This window comes from Microtus ochrogaster, chromosome 17, assembly GCF_000317375.1.
Source record: "Microtus ochrogaster isolate Prairie Vole_2 chromosome 17, MicOch1.0, whole genome shotgun sequence".
Classification (NCBI taxonomy): domain Eukaryota; kingdom Metazoa; phylum Chordata; class Mammalia; order Rodentia; family Cricetidae; genus Microtus; species Microtus ochrogaster.
The window spans coordinates 35,028,776-35,045,330 of NC_022019.1; the positions used below are offsets into that span (position 1 = coordinate 35,028,776).

At 38.6% G+C, this 16,555-nt stretch overlaps 1 protein-coding gene across 4 annotated transcripts in view; it reads right to left on the reverse strand.

Annotated features, from left to right (window-relative positions):
- Nalcn (sodium leak channel, non-selective) overlaps positions 1-16,555 on the reverse strand; it is a 258,303-nt gene that overhangs the window by 226,000 nt on the left and 15,748 nt on the right. For all 4 annotated transcript variants that reach the window (XM_026783175.1, XM_026783176.1, XM_005355702.2 and 1 more), the window contains exons 2-6: positions 10,779-10,925; positions 7,349-7,531; positions 2,440-2,523; positions 1,579-1,718; positions 1,351-1,479 (exon numbers count right to left, since the gene is read on the reverse strand). In XM_026783175.1, coding sequence (XP_026638976.1) covers positions 1,351-1,479; positions 1,579-1,718; positions 2,440-2,523; positions 7,349-7,531; positions 10,779-10,886 — 644 coding nt within the window. In that variant the 5' untranslated portion in view covers positions 10,887-10,925. The remainder of the gene's footprint in view (positions 1-1,350; positions 1,480-1,578; positions 1,719-2,439; positions 2,524-7,348; positions 7,532-10,778; positions 10,926-16,555) is intronic.

Below are 16,555 nucleotides of genomic sequence, written 5' to 3' on the forward strand. Positions count from 1 at the left end.
CATAAGCATATTCTAATACCTATAGGCATGCCATGGCATAGGCATAGCCCCCCCCACATGTAAATAAAAAATAACGGTAAAACCATAAGCATATTTGCTAAGAGGTTTTTGATGTCTGACCAGTGAAAATACACTGAAGTTTGTGTAAATTACTGTGTCCGTTTTAATTTTTGAAAACCCGGCATATGCTTTCAGAAGACAATCTATATACATGTCACAGAGGCGTGACCTGAGCAGTTTACATAAGCTCAGACAAAACATTGAAATGGAACCAATTTTATCATTATTTATATAGTATAATCACATAAATACATAAATTCACATAGATTCATTTAACTGTAGTTCAACTTATTTTCACTTATACAAACGCATACCTTTATGAAGAATACCCTTCAAATACAAAAATATCACAAATATTATAAAAACTGCAATTTTCTAAAACCTTAACTGTTTTGCAAATGGATTTTTATGCAGACATAAATGAGTCTCCTTTAAAGTTTAACAAAATGCTGTAAATTCAGATTCTATGATCCCAATTGAGATTTTTCTTAAATACAATTTGTGAGTCCATTGTTTGTAAACAGATCAATCCCTGCTCAAAGATATGAACAGAGGATACAAAATCAATTTCCCCCTCAGTGCGTTCTGTCCTGCGTTGTGTAGCTGCAACTATTGAACATCTGTGAACTGAACTTGGAATCCCCAAGTCTGATGCCCAGACAACACCAAAGGCATGCCACTTGTATTATATATCCAGAGGCTGCCAGTCAGCTCTGCTTTCTTCTCCCGCTGCTCTGTATCAGTGCTAGTCTTGGTAATGGTTGCTATGCACGCGATCAGACTCTACCTATACCATCAGTAGCTACGTCACTCTCACCATATCTTAATCACCAGTCTTATAACACATGGATGCAACAGGTAGCTTTCATTTATGTAGAAATGTTGCTGAAATCACCCAGGAAACTCTTTTCAGGAATGGATGACCACTGATATTAATTATAAGAATAAGGTTTTCATTTTTCCTAACAATCTAATACCGTGGATACCTTCCAAAGTTTTGTAAGCACACTCCCCATGTGGCTATTCTTAGGAAGGTTGTCTTTGTTTAATATTCTTTCCCAGCAGGTTATACTTTTTGATCTGGCTTGTTGTCAACTTTTGCCTCAAATTTGGAGAAAAATAATGCTAAGTTGGCAAAGAATAAAGAACACAAATTACCAAAAACATTTTTAAAGCATTTGACAATTTCACACACACACACACACACACACACACACACACACACACACACACAAATCATTCAGAAACGTCCTTAATCACCTAGACCTAAAGTGTGGCAGAGAAACTTACCCCGGTTTTGTGTCATTCACAACACAGTGGTAGGTAAATGTTCCAAACATTTGAACTCCTAAAATCCCATACAGAAGTAGGAAGAAAAGGAGGAAAATCGAAACACTCCAAATTTGTTCTCCTGAACGCCTAGGGGAAAGAGAAAAGTTAGCTCGAATAGATTATTAAAAACACCCTCCAAATTTTCCATAAATGTTCCCCTTAATGTATGCACCAAGCTGTGCTTACTTTAAAATATTTGTAATTCTTGTCCTCGGCAGTTCAAATCGGAAATAAATCCTGAAAGCCCGGATCATAATGAGTGGTCGTGGGATTCGTAGCATGCCCCACGGTGACATCTGATCAACTATGTCAGCTATTTCAAATACCTACAGGTGAAGAGACGCACAGACTTAGACTTCGCCTTAGCATTGATCACTGCAGTGGAATGTATAGGCAACACAAGAGTGTACTTTGAGTTTCGCCTGTACCCTCACTGTATTCGACCAAAGATCACATCTCAACATTATAGCTACCTTAAGAGAAACAAACACATCAACTAATGTAAGTGCCCTAAATCTCCATGTTCTGGTTCTCCAAGCCATCGTTTTTTATCATAAAATAAGATGCCAGCTTTTGAGTTATTCTCACTTATAATGTCTTTGAATATCTAGGAAACAATAGAATAGGGAATCTTTGTAATGTATTTGGTGATGTGCAATATCTATTTCAATATTAATAGTTTAAAATATTTTTAATGAGGATTTAGTTCAGAACTTAAAATTTCCTAAATCTAACTTATAATTTTAAAAATTAGGTATCTCACTCCAAATCTTTTATTTTTTTCAATGACAATATGTTTATAGTTGTTTCATGAGGAAAAACTACCTTTAATATTGATTTTAATTTCTTCGAAGAACTCACATTTGCAATTAACAATAATTTAAATGTTGCAATTAATTTTCTATCCATGATCATGTAAAATAGACACATAGGAAATTACATAACCACATTTGAAATGTATTCTTCAATGTTTCTAGGTAAATTTTGAGTGGAAAATAATGCCCACTTTTCAAAACATCTCTTTGTGATTTAAATAAATTTAGTTACCTGTAGCACAAGGGAAACCCAGAGGCAAAAGACCATGAATCCATCAAAAACACACCAGCGATCCTTCACATAGGAGCTATCACCCTGAAAATAAATTCCACATAGATTGTCAAGTAAATGAATTAATAATTTTTAATTCTGTGATGGGAATAGTCAAAGGTTAATTCAGTACAAACTATTCATAACTTTCATATCACAATGAAACAACTTCAAACAGGGTATTTTTTTTAGCACTATAAATTGGCAATTTTTAAAGCAAATAATTGATAAAATGGGAATTTGCAGAACTCTGAGTTCAGGACTCTAAAAGGAAAGTATTTGTTCTATTTGTAACGATATGCGGTGGCGGTGTTAGGTAAGACTGCGGAACCCGTTTTTTTTTGGGGGGGGGGACAAACATGCCATCAGACAGAGCTTACATGGGAAGGAAGTTTATTGGGGAAGGGAGGGAAGAGAGAGAGAGAGAGAGAAGACAGAGAAAAAGAGAGACAGAAGATGAGAGTGGGAATAGGCGGGGCTTGTCTCTTAAAGGGACCTTTACACCTGAATACCGACTACCTTAGCGATGTAGCAGCCATAGGACCCTGGCTGGCCAGGGTACTTACTAAGTGCATGCAGGGGTGGCCACTCTGCCTCTGCCAGGTCCCCAAGGGGCGGGGTCAGGTTTGCATTTGCCTGGATGTTTGCCTGGATGATAACACTATTATTAGCCTCACACACGCAACATGTAGTAACAGACGGCAACTAATCACATCAGGTCCTAGGCAGCTAAGGCCCAGAACATACAATAGGCAACATGAAGCCTTTCTAACTGCTCGATCCTGTTATACATGGATGAGAATTGCTGTTAGTAGGGAAGATAACCAGGCGGTAGCATTGAAGGAGAAAATTTCCTGTCTTTGCATAGAAAAGATACGGTGACATTAATTGGGAGGATGTGGTCAAAGAAAATGAAGATGTATTGCTTTCATTATTAATAGAGCTTCTACCCTGAGATTAGAATGTATATTTCAATAAAATGGGATTTGAAATGAGAATTTCTCTCTGGAATAACAAAGTGTCAAAAGAAATGGAGGGCAGAGAAATCTGGGCTTTGGGCAGAAATTGTCATGCTTGTCAAGGAGGTTATGAGTTATTCAAGACCTGTCTGTCAGTTTGTAAAAAGTAAACATCTGAAGGCTGCCAATCAATTATCCAGTGTAAGAAACTATCTTAAAGTGCCTTATATATAATTAATGAAGAGAGACACCAACTGCATTTAGAGAGATAAAATGTTGCAATCACAAATGATATGTACTGGCAGCTTCATAAACATGTGGCTTATAATCCTAGCATCCTAGGGCCCTTGTGTTAGTATATCTTAGCATTGTTAATTATTTACTCCAACAGTGTTTAGTAGATGTATATTTATTTTTGCTTTTTGAAACAAGCTTTTTTTCTCCATAGCCCTGGCTGTCCTGGAACTCACTCTGTAGACCACTTTGTCCTCAAATTCACAGAGATTTGCTTGCCTCTGCCTCCCAAGTGCTGGGATTGAAGGATGGTCTTTAGCACCTCAAATATACATAACTTCAATTAATTGGGTATTCCTTTAGAGATTTATTCAGTAGGAGTACTTCTGGGAAGAGGAAATTAAAAACCTTCTCAGGCACAAATTAGATCCTGTTATACATGGATGAAAACCCCTCACTCCTCTTCACTGACCACAGTAGGAATTCTTGGGATATGCTGGGTCCTGCCAGAGGCCACTAGACGCCATGAATCCTTCCCAGCTGCTATCTGTTACTTCCAACTCCTCAGGCCTCTCCTAAGTACCAGCTGTTCTCTGTTCTCTCTCTCTCTCTCTCTCTCTCTCTCTCTCTCTCTCTCTCTCTCTGTGTGTGTGTGTGTGTGTATTTCTAAATACATAAACACATCCTGCTCAGTCTATGCAATGTTACTTATATGTATCTGTTGTTAGGGCTGGCCATTTAAAAGAGAGCAAGGAGGGGTATATGGGAGGGTTTGGAGGTAGGAAAGGGAAGGGGAAATGTATTTATAGTACAACGGGGAGTGCTCCTGCTGGGCTACAGCAGTCTGGCTCCAGAGTGCTAGCACCTAGAGCACCTAGCCCTAATCCATCTTTGGTTCAGCAGACACCCTTCTTTTCTCTTGTTGCCCTATGTGAATCTTGTCTGAGAGTTTCCAAAGGATACAAAGCCTATGTCAAACTTGGTTGGGGGAACCCCAGAAAAACCACAGTACAGTACCCCCTTTATTGAGAATTTGCACTTGGCATTGTTCCTTTGGAAGTTAATCAGGTTATTTTGAAAATATGGAAATCAATTGGCTAAGGTGTAAATTGGAGAACAATAAAAGAAGCTCTGGACAAAGGGAAAGTGTTCAGCCCTTAGGGATGGATCCACCCTGCAGCCAAGAAAGACTAAATTCATTCTTAAGGTACCTCTGAGTTTTATTTCCAAGAACCTGGGTGAACCCAACATTCACACCACAACAGTATAATCTCAAAAAATAAAATAAATGATAAAAATAAAAAATAAAACAGATATTCATGACATCACTTTACATGTGTAGATAAACACAAACTTCAGCCCTAAAAATGAACAAAGCCAGCATCCTTTTGCAAGTTGTTGTGAGTGAAAAGACAGGAGAACTGAGAAGCAATGACATACTGCTGGCAAGCGGATTAAATAGAAAGTTGTTAGCAGACAGCTATTTAATTAATGTTTTTAAAATGTTCACATATTTAATTGAAGATAGCAAAGCAATTTACTTGAGAAATATGGGATTTTTCAAGACATCTCTGTGGACAGATACATTTTTATTTTGATGTTTTATCCCTAAAAAGTCTTTGTCATGCAACTATAAAAACAAGACAATGTACAAACATAAAACTACAAAACAATAAAATTTAAATTAGTAACAAATTTACTGTGGCAGGTAACATTTTACTAACAGTGAATATTAAAACTTTCATTTTACAATTAAGAATGGAATGTCAAATCCAACTTGCTATGATATGCATACTGAAGAAATGTGTGGTACCAAATGATGAAGCTATGGTTTGGATTTAAGGTCATAAAATCAGCAGCTGGCATCACTCACTTAGCTCTACACTCGAATGACCAAATGTTATGATCTGTCCTGTCAACTGGTTATCCTGTCCCCTTAAGCGCTCCCGCCCCCTCTCTCTCAGGAAGAGGTAGCTACTGCCTGTCTGTCTCCCCCTTTCCTTTTCCCTCTATAACCCACTAAATAAACTCTATACCCAAACTCTCTCTGCATGGTATACCTGTATGTCACCTGCAGTGGTCTCCCACCCACTAGGACCCTCCGGGACCTCTGGTGGTGGGACCTGCTGCTGGTCCTCGGGGAACAGGCCCTGCTTGGGACACCCACCATTTTTTAAAGAATAATGAATGCCAAGGATCAGGAAAATGAAAAATACTTAAACTTTGGTTCAGGACAATCAGATCACAGATTTAACAGAAACTTCAGCTAGCATTTAATCACAAGTTTTAATGAGCTGTGATGTTCTGACTACTTCAAGATAATATTAGCAATGCAGAATAATTAAAGTTGACACTACATGTGCATGTACTCTAATTATTCCTAATTAAAAGTAGAAATATACTTATCTGGTTTTCATTTTTAATTTGTCATTTTCTTATAGATTGAAATCAGAAAAATATTTTTGAGTTTGGTAAATAGTTAAATCAAATACAATATATGAACCTGTGTGAGTCCTGAATCCAAGAAACCAACTTAAAGGTATTTATAGCAATCAGGTGAGTATGAACATCAACTGGGAGTTAACCTACCTGAGGAATTACTGTTAATTTCACCTTATACAATGATGGTGTTTTGGGAAAGTAAATAAAAACATTATCAGTAATGCATAGGGAGTTATTTCTGGCATGAGTTAAATAGCTTAGACTTTCTTTAAAATGAAATATAGATTTCAATTGTTGATCTTTATGCAGGTTGTGATTCATAACAACACATTAGAAAGGCACACCATGGTTTATTGGCTGTCATGATTCTCTATTAAGAATAGAGCCACAATGCATAATAGATAAAGAGAAGCAAAGAAAATGACAGCTAATTCTATGTCAAGAATCATTTTATTAAGGCTTCCCACTCCTTGAATGGGGTCTTACATGCCTCAGAACTTCCCTCAAGACATAAGAGACAAACTGAGTCAATATGTCATTTGTCAAGCCTTAAAGTCCACACTGTACCACTCTGTCTAGAAGGAACAATGTAGGCTACTCCTGGGTCAACATCTTTCCATATCTCTGAACTGGCTACAGCTACAGAACCAGGATCTTGTGTTAAAACTTGTCCCTCTTTTCTTTTTTTATTTTTATTAAAAGTTTAATTTATTTTTATTTCTCAAGGGTATCAATCAGATAGATACACATATTCTTTTTTTTTCCAGCTCCCAGAATCCTTTATCTCTCATTTCCTCTTTTTATCCTTTTATATCTTCAAACCACCTAGGTTTATGAAATCCAGCTAAATGTCCTCATGCTCTGATTTTATCAAGTGACATTTATCTTGTGTTCAGTACATCAACAAATATTAAAATACCCCCTTGAGGGTCCATAGCCATGATAGTCCATGACTTTATCTCTGTGTGGCACAATACACCCAACCCTACACTCATGGAGCACATACTTAAAGAAACTCGCTTCTTTAAAGATATCCTCAGGCTTTGTACCTTATAAAACGCAATTAAATTTATGTGTCATGTTTCTACCAGTTTTTAGAGTTATGCTCTTTAAAAATTTCAATCTCAATAATATAAAGATGTATTATATTTGGATATTCGTATAAGATATTATTGAGTTGATTAAAATATTCAATGTTCTCAGTTTGTTAACTTAAATGACAAGGAAATACTCACCTTGACAATACCCCGGATGTGCATTTTCGCGATCATCTCTGCAGTATAGAGAAACATCAGTAGAGTGTCCAAGGTGAAGGTCACGTACTGAAGAGGAGGATAGTGCTCGAAGGTCATGGGTGTGTTCATGCACACGGAGATGACACTGATGATGGCACAGATGCGGAGCAAAGAGTGCACCCACTGCAACAAAGGCCAACGCTGCTTTATGACACTAAACTGGGACCTTTGGCTTGTCTTAGAAAGCATACTATTTGGAAAACACACACTTAGGTTAAAATAGGCCACTAGTGCAGAGGGGAGGAGGAAGGGACCATCTACTGAGTTCACGTAGCACACTCAATATTTCACACATGTTATAGTGCCTATTTCCCTAAACAGCTTATTTTCCACATGAGCATACCACGGTTCTGAAAAGATTAATAAACATCCTGTGGTTATACATTAATAGACGCTAAACCCAAGGTTAATCTGAAGGTCATCAGACCACTCTGTGGGAAATTCTTGTTCTCTGTTCTCTATGTAATATAGCAACTTACTCTCAATGAACCTGGGTGTGACTTTTCTTTCTTTTGGCACCATGAAGCACCCAGGATTAGCAGCCGTGTTCTACTTACTGTAACTTCTCTAGCATCTTAAACACTGGTCTTCTATAGTAGACCATAAATGATTTTTAAAATGGATTGATATAGAACACTCCTATACACAGGTTTTTAAAAATATATATCACATAATATCTCCCTATATAAAAGACACTTCTGGGCCCATGAGATCCCTTTTGACTTACAAGCCTGGCGATTTGAGTTCAATCCCTGGCACCTATTGTTAAAGGTTATAATAAACTTCAAAAAGCTGTCTTCTGACCTCTACTCTCCACACACACACACACACACACACACACGCACCCACCCCCACCCCCACATTTTAAAACACTTAAAAATAATTTATAAAATTATCGTTGTAGAAAAAAGATAATGAGTGAGGGTATCTCTTTTTGTAAGAAAACACTTTGAACATATTTAGCCTACAATCTCTTTTAAAATTAAATTTCTGTGTAATTCCAGACACACATTGATATACTGTCTAAAGATTTTAATTAACCCTAAAAATAAGCCTAAAATATTAAGAAAGATATAAAAACAAATTTGTTTATATTTAATGTACTCACATACACACTTTCATTAAAAAATTAATGCCTTGGATTAAAAAGGTTAATTGTATCTACATGTTAACCTCATGGAATTAATATTTTTACTGAATTACTTGGTGCACAATTTTTAAACATAACTTAAATGTTATTTATTGACTAACATCTTAGATATACATATGTGTATATCTGTGTGTATGTGAGTGTGTGATTATGTTAATTTGCTAATTTTATCATGCAGCTCCAAAAACCAGCAAGCCTTAAGCTGAAAATGAATAATGTCTAACAGAACTTTGAGAAGACTCAGATACTTGTACAATGATGAGTAGAGTTTAGTATTTGCCCAAGTATAACAATATTTACATAAAAACACAATGCCAGCAATTCTGTATCACAAAAGGCACATATATTTCAATGTATTTTAAGGGTTGATGTACTGAAGTTTTCAAACACAAAGTTTGAAAAACCCTTTAATAAATGTCAGAATGTAAATTCAACCCTATCTAGAATACTCCAATAAATAACCTAATTACCAGGTGATTTGAAGCGTGGGCTATTTTACAACAAATTGGCTTTGAGCTTGAAGCGTTATAATTAGGCATTAGTAATTTCAGTTAGTGACTCTGAGGTTATAACCATAATTCCATCTTTCAAAGTTTTAGACAGTTTTTTGATGAACTAGACATGAAAAGAATGTTAGTGAGTGGTTTATTTTCTAGTCAGTTTACTTCTCCAAATATGAATAGAAGACCAACTATGCCTCTAGAAATTCTGGTCTTTGGGGACATACAAATAACATAATCAATACATAACCAATTTGTAGTAGAGTAAGCAAGATATTATACATGACATATGCAGTTGCCCCTCAATATCTATTCTGACAGCAAATGTTCAACTATGAGGGGAACTGGGAATTTTCCACCAATGGGTAAAGTTTATGTACAGCTTACATATATTCTCTGTTATATTTTAAATCATTTTAGAATGATTCATAATACTTAAAGTTATGTAAAATCGTGTTGTACTGATCTCTTTCTGAAAGAACAAAAAGGAAAAATACATACATGGTCATTACAGATGCAAGTTTTGTTCAAATATTTTCACTCTGGTCAAGAGTGGGTACAGAACAGAGGAACAAATATCTGTATGTGTGTATCCATGTTCACTTATATTTATAGAGAAATCTAAAATTGGATAAGTGAAGAGAAGTTCATTCTCTCCGTTTGAGGAAGTGGCAAGTGAGGAGGATGTAAAATCTCGATGGCCCTAATGAATAAGGAGGTTTTACCTTATCAAAAGAAATGAGATGGCACCCCGAAGGCCAGAGCGTATGAGTAAAAGATATCAGTACTGATAACTGGACAGTATAGGATAGCAGAGGGTTCCAGTGGGTGATGTAAAGACACGGGAAAGGGGTGGTCACTAGCCAGGAGAGAGCTTGCTCACACAGAACCGTTGATGAAATGTCAACACATTTTAATTTACAGTGGGAGCTCCAGGGATGTTTCAATAATCATAAAGCAGAAGGATGATGTCACCAGAGAGTGCAACAAAGACGGGTGAACGGGCTGTGGAAGTCTTCCAGGGGCAGGCTAGTGAAGCTCAGGAGGAAATCAGCCTGACTATTTTTGTCCTGCATAGGAGCAGAGCAAGCACTGTGAGACCCCCCCAGGTCAGTTTGTTTCATTGTCAATTTGTTCCCCTTCAGCACTTATAACTACAAGTTTAAGAAGGAAGTCACTCCTACTCTATTGTATGGAGCTGAATTCCCCAGACTTAAGAGTGAGCTTCCTGGTTCAGTCCCGACCGTTATACCCTCTAACACGCAGTGATGCATGGCATGATAGGTCTTCCTCTCTTATTCAACATGCATGAACTTGTGAGATACTAGGCACATGTTTGAATCAAAGTAAAGACTATTCAGAAATGGACCATATTTTGCAACTTTCTGCACCTAAGTAAATTACTATTGGACATGATACAGAAAGCATGTGGGTAAGAATAGTAGCTCATCTTGGGTCAGACTGGGGGTGGAATTATCTCTACACTGTGTAATTTGAGGACAGTGTATGCAGAGCAGGAAGGAGACCAGAAGGCGGATTACAGATATCTTAAACTGTATCTTCCTATGTGAGAAACACATAGCAACACCTCATCCTTTCAATTTGAATCATACCCAACTCAACCACCAGACTCCAAGACACATTCACTTTCCACTGCAGCTCAACCATAGTTCAAAGCTAAAGGTACATAAGTTTTGAATTTATTAATGAAATAACTTACTGGCTTATTAATCCAGAGTATGTCAGCGTTGTCTGACAGAGATTCATCAGGACCAAAGTCAGTAACTGGCTGGGCTTCCACCCTGGAGCTTTGCTTCCTTTTGAGCATGCTGACGTTATTTTTGGGAGGCAAGTACGAGACCAAAGTCTGGGGAAAGGAAAAGGGAAAGCTTTATTGGCCACTTAAGCTACCTCCTTTCCCATTAAAAGCATTGAGTCTTTCATGCATGAGTTATGCTGTGATAAATCATACATGTGCTCTACGGTGTTGTATATAATAAATGCACATATATAGACACAGAAAAAGAATGAGATAAAATTGATATTGATAAAATCCAATTTTCTCTTTCTAGTCCAAAAATTATCTTAAGAATTTCAAGAACTGTTTAGAGACAACTAATGTAAAATAGTTGGAACAAAATTACTTGTCTCATAGAAAACAGAAATTACTAGAAATTTCTTTGTTTTATGGAGCTGCTATCATGGCCATGACAACAGAGATTTCTTCTGTCATTTTAATGCCATTTACATGCTTGTCCTGTTCCAACCATAATCTCAATATGGTTTCTCCATTTTGTCCTTCTCAGAAAGGATGAAGGCCACAGACAATAGGGAGGAAATTCCACAGTTGGAAGCTGTTTTCATTTTTTAGTCAGTGGCCATCTAAATTCTAAAGTCTCCATGCTCTTCTAAAGTCAATTCTTTAACAACTGCACTAGAAGATGAGATGCTAGATTGCCACCTGTTTCCACAATTGCATGTTACCTACAACCTATTATATATATCACCTCCCTATGGACATCACTGCTACTTTCTAAAGTTAGCAGCCATTGAAGAAGGGCCTACTACACATCAAATGACAAGCAAGTGCAGCATGATTCAAGCATTGTCAGCACACAGTTCTCTGACCACCCTTCAGTCCAAAGTACATGCCCCGTTTGATTAACACTATACCAAGCCTCGTTTATCTGTTTGTGGTTTTTCAGACAAGGTCTCACTCTGTAGATCTGGCGAGCCTTGAACTCATGTAGATCTGGCTGATTTGAAATTGTGGCCACATGCTTCTGTGTTTTCACTTCTTTGTAAAATTGTATACAGTATAACCAGCACATTGGGTTCAACATTTTACAAATGTGGTGGACACACAGTAAGATGTGAACACATTCTAGACTTAAACAAGGAAGAAACATCAGATGGGATTGAGTCTTAAAATGAAAAATATATGTGATGAGTTTTGGACAAGGATCGCTTAGTGCAGTTAGTAGTGACATTTTATTTACCCTTGAAATTGACTTGCCAGGAAAAAAAACCTTTCTGTTTGTTTCTTAGTTGCTGCTTTTTAAGTTTTTGTTAAAGATTACGTCTTAGTACACAGACCTGCTTATTTAGAACTTACTATGTAAACAAGATTGTCCTCAAAGAATCAATGATCCTGATCCTGTTGCCTCTGTCTCTCAAGTACTGGAGTCATAGAGTTTACCAAAGAAATGCCTTATGGTTTTGAGTATGCAAAAGAAACTCCAGCCTTGAGATAGGGGACAACTTGACTAATGCTGTCTAAGCAAATGAGATTGGAAACAAGTTCATGATTACAAAGCCACAAGTGTTGAGAGCTGGCCCTGGGTATGCTTAGCATTCTTAGGAAAACAACTGAGGCAGATGACAAAGGACAGCACTCTTCAGGCAAGGAGACAGTAATGGGACTTGCGAGTCAGGAAAATGTAGCCATTTCAATACCAGGAAAACCCACTCAACCCCCTCTCCTCCCTGGTGATCCAAGCTGCCCTTGGTGCTAGAAGAAAACTCATCAAGGACAGTGAGTAACATTTAGCTTCCCTTAGACAGAAGAGGAACAAAAATGTGTTTGTAAGGAGTGTAACTATATGCACTTGCAATTTTCACTGGGAAAGAAAATAAAATACAGTTCAGGAACTTTGAGTATGATTCTCTGTACTTCAGTGTCCACTTCTGTGTGCTTTTTGCCATATGAGCTTCAATCCATCTGAGTAGCGGACTTTCCCTAACCTTCCTATTCCCAGAGAAAATCAAACTACTTTATCTTTAAACTATGCAATGTATTTCCAAACTGTTGTTACTTTGAACACTGAATTTAAATATGGGCTTTGTTGTAGGTTTCACTAATTAATTTTATTTTACATAATCGGAGTTAGGGACTATTTGTTATAATCTGTTTGCCTGGTCTGTTGACAACCTGGGTACCCTGTTCCTTTAAGAGAAAGCCTAGCCCACTCCCAATCCCCTCTTCTGACAAGGCAAGCAGATCTCCCACCCCCTCTCAGGCCTGCTCTCTCTCTCTTTCTTCCCTCTTCTGAAGAGGTAACTACTGCCTCTCTCCCCACATCCCCCTTCATTTCCCCTCCCCTCTTCCCTTTCCCCTCCAGAACCCACGAAATAAACCCTACACCCAAACTCTCTCTGCATGCCATATCTGACTGTCTCTCACTGACTGTAGTCTCCCACCCACCAAGGGGACTTGTTGAAGCCTTGGGTGACCTGCCGCTGCCCCTTGTGGGACCACTGCCCCTCGTAATACTGGTCCCCCATCACCTGTTTATAAATAATAACATCGGTGCTGTGAACTCGGCAGGCTAACCCTTGCAGCTGAAGACTGCTAGGGATACTGTAATATTCTAACTCTTCTTCTATATGATCTCTTCCAACTTAAACTCTCTGGAATTCTACACCCAACATCAAATAGTAGGTCCCTCCTGCATATCTGGCCATGCTTCCATGAGTATGCAATTGCTCAGCAGTGGTTCTTCTATGTAAAAATAGCCCAGTGCTGGTCAGTCACTTGCCCATTGGGCTTAAAGCACCTCACTCGGGCCCCTGACTCCACATGATGATGTAGGGGTTTGGTTTGTGCCCACCCATTCTCACAGCCCATGGACTTTGAGTGACGACCCAAAGTTTAGCTTGAACTGCGGTCCATGCTGAACTTGTAGGATACTGGAGTTCTCTCTCTGGATCTTCTCACCTTACTCATGGAGACTGTGCCTACCCGATCTCAGATATCAAGCTACATAGTTGTCTGTTATCAGCTTATATTCTGTCAGTGATTGTTAGTTGCAAATACAGCCTACTGTCCAGTCACTGCTGGGCCCTGCTGCACCTTATGGGTTTAGCTCCAGTTCCTGGCTTGGCGGTGTTAACAGGCACTCTGTCCTGACATCTCCCAACCCCCATCACCATGTTGCCTCCCACCACAGCTGCAGAATCTGTCTCTCTTCCATCCACGGACCCCTGTTTCTACCACTGCTGTGCTGCGGGCAAAAATCCTAAACCTGAACCTTCTGCCAGCCCACTTCCCAACTTTGTCAGTCTGTTGGGACAACTGGTAAGAGTGCTCCCTTTGGACCTAGTGCCTCTCCCGTGACTGCCCTTTCTCAGCCTCAGGGCCCCTTATCTATACCTGACAAACAGCCCTCAACGGCTCAGAGATCTGGGGAATATGGCATTTAAATGTTTAATTATTAAAAGACTTTTCATAACAAAAAGAGACAGGTTGGCTCCTAGCAACAGCACTCCATTTCCTCCAAAGAAGACAGAAGACATGTGGTACAAAGCAACATCTTCCTGCAGTTTGCTTCGTCAAGTGAAAGCGCTAACCACTGGGAAAAACTGCCTTTCATCGAAACTGAAGATCTCCAGACAATAGACAGAATCACTGAAATCGACAGCCTAGCTGCTCAGGTCAAGGAAAGCTTGTCTTCCTACAGATTTATTAACACACAGGATCTTCTGGAGTCTGGCAGGCCCTGCTTCTAACAACAGAAGGCAAATACAGTCCTGATGCCCTTGCCCTCAGTGAACATGGAGGACCCTGAGGAGTGGCTCTGGGTAGTCAACTGAGTAAGTTCTCTGTCATTTTTTAATCAATAACTCCTTAAGGAAAATTTATCCTTCTCAAAGATCTCTGATGTAGTTTGACAGCTGAGAGGTTTTGTCAATTTAAAAGGACAATATCTTTATAAACAAATTTCAGTATACCTTCTTTATGCGTTCTAAATAAAAGATATTTTAAAATATACAAATACAAGTTATTAAAATGTGTACCTGCAAGTTATGAAGGTGTGAGGATAAATGCCCACAAATAATCTGCCATCCCAATTCCCTCAATCTGCTATGCCTAACTTCCCACCTTTTTATTATAAGAAAAAGATGGAGCTGTTGTAATCTACTGGCCTGGTCTGTCACCTGGGTACCCTGTCCCTTTAAGCCCCACCCATTCCCAACCCCCTCTTCTGCCAAAGGCAAGCAGATCTCCTGCCTCCTCTCCAGCCTGCTCTCTCTCTCTCTCTTTCTGTTCTTCTTCTGAAGAGGTAACTACTGCCTCTCTCTACCCCTTTCCTCTGATTCTCCCCTCCCTCTATTCCCCTTCCTTTCCCCTCCATAACCCACTAAATAAACTCTATACCCAAACTCTCTTTGCATGGCATATCTGTCTGTCTCTCACCTGCCATGGTTTCCCACCTGCCAAGAGAGACTGCAGAGGCCTTGAGTGACCCACCACTGCCACTGCCCCTTGTGGTACCGCCCCCAACCTGTTTATAAATAACACTCTTGACAGTCAATGTAAATGTATGCACAATATTCAAATGATACTTGTTCTCCGATTTACTGTGGGGTTGGGGGACACATCTGGTAGCCCTAATTTGAGACATTTCTTAAATGACAGGCTTCTACTTATCTGGAGAATGTTACAAAATATTTTTGAAATCCTTTAAAAAGACAAAAGAGGAAAAGAGTCGATCCATCCACAATGGTATTCAAAGAGTAGACAAAGAATTTTAGAAAACCAGCCCTTATCACTTTTCCACAGAGACAGGAGAGATTGATGGGCATGTGAATTCCATTTACCTTTTATTACCAATATGCTACCTGAAGAAAAAGTGACTTTTGACTGATTTACCTGCAGAAATATACATAATTTATTTTTTAAGTATCCAGTTGGCTAAATTTGATACATCAAAACAGTTAGACTATAATTGAACGACACCAGCTGTCTGTCACTCTCACTGATGTTCCCTTCAACTGCTGCCAACACGTTACCAAGTCTGACAGTGCCCATTAAATGATCTGTCTAAACTCCAAAGAATCCACACATACATTAAAACTTATCGAACAGGTCCAGAATGACTGGAAGTTTAACTCCTTTAGTAATATTGAGCAGTATATAAAATATTGAAGTAATAAGTTACCATGGTCTGTGCATATATAAACTCATAGAGACTAAGACAGCATACACAGAGCCAGCACAGGACTGTACCAGATGTAGTTCTAGAGCTGAAAGGAGAAGTAGACATATGCCTCACTAACTCAGAAGAAATCTCCAATTGATAACCATTTGTAAATAAAAGTTTATTTCTTCCCAGGGGGTCTCCTTGGGAAAGAAATTACTATTAAAGGTAGACTGCATGCCCAGTAGTAGATGGCCAACAGAGAACAAACTCAATGGTGTATTTGGAGGTTCCTTGTCTCATAATGCTGTGTCAGGGCTTTTCCTTTTAAAGAAATTTGTGTTATTATTATACCTTAGATGCCTGTTTGTTTTCTAATGAGAGACAGAAAAGGATGGATATGAATTTGAGGGGTGGGGTGGGTGAAGGTGGAGAGGAATTGGAAGGAGTAGAGGGAGGGGAAACCATGATCAGGGCATGTTATGTGAAAAAAAATCTATTTTCAATAAAAGGAAAAATATTCAAGCAATAAAATAGATTCATGTCATAAATGTACAGTGAATCTCAGATTAATTTA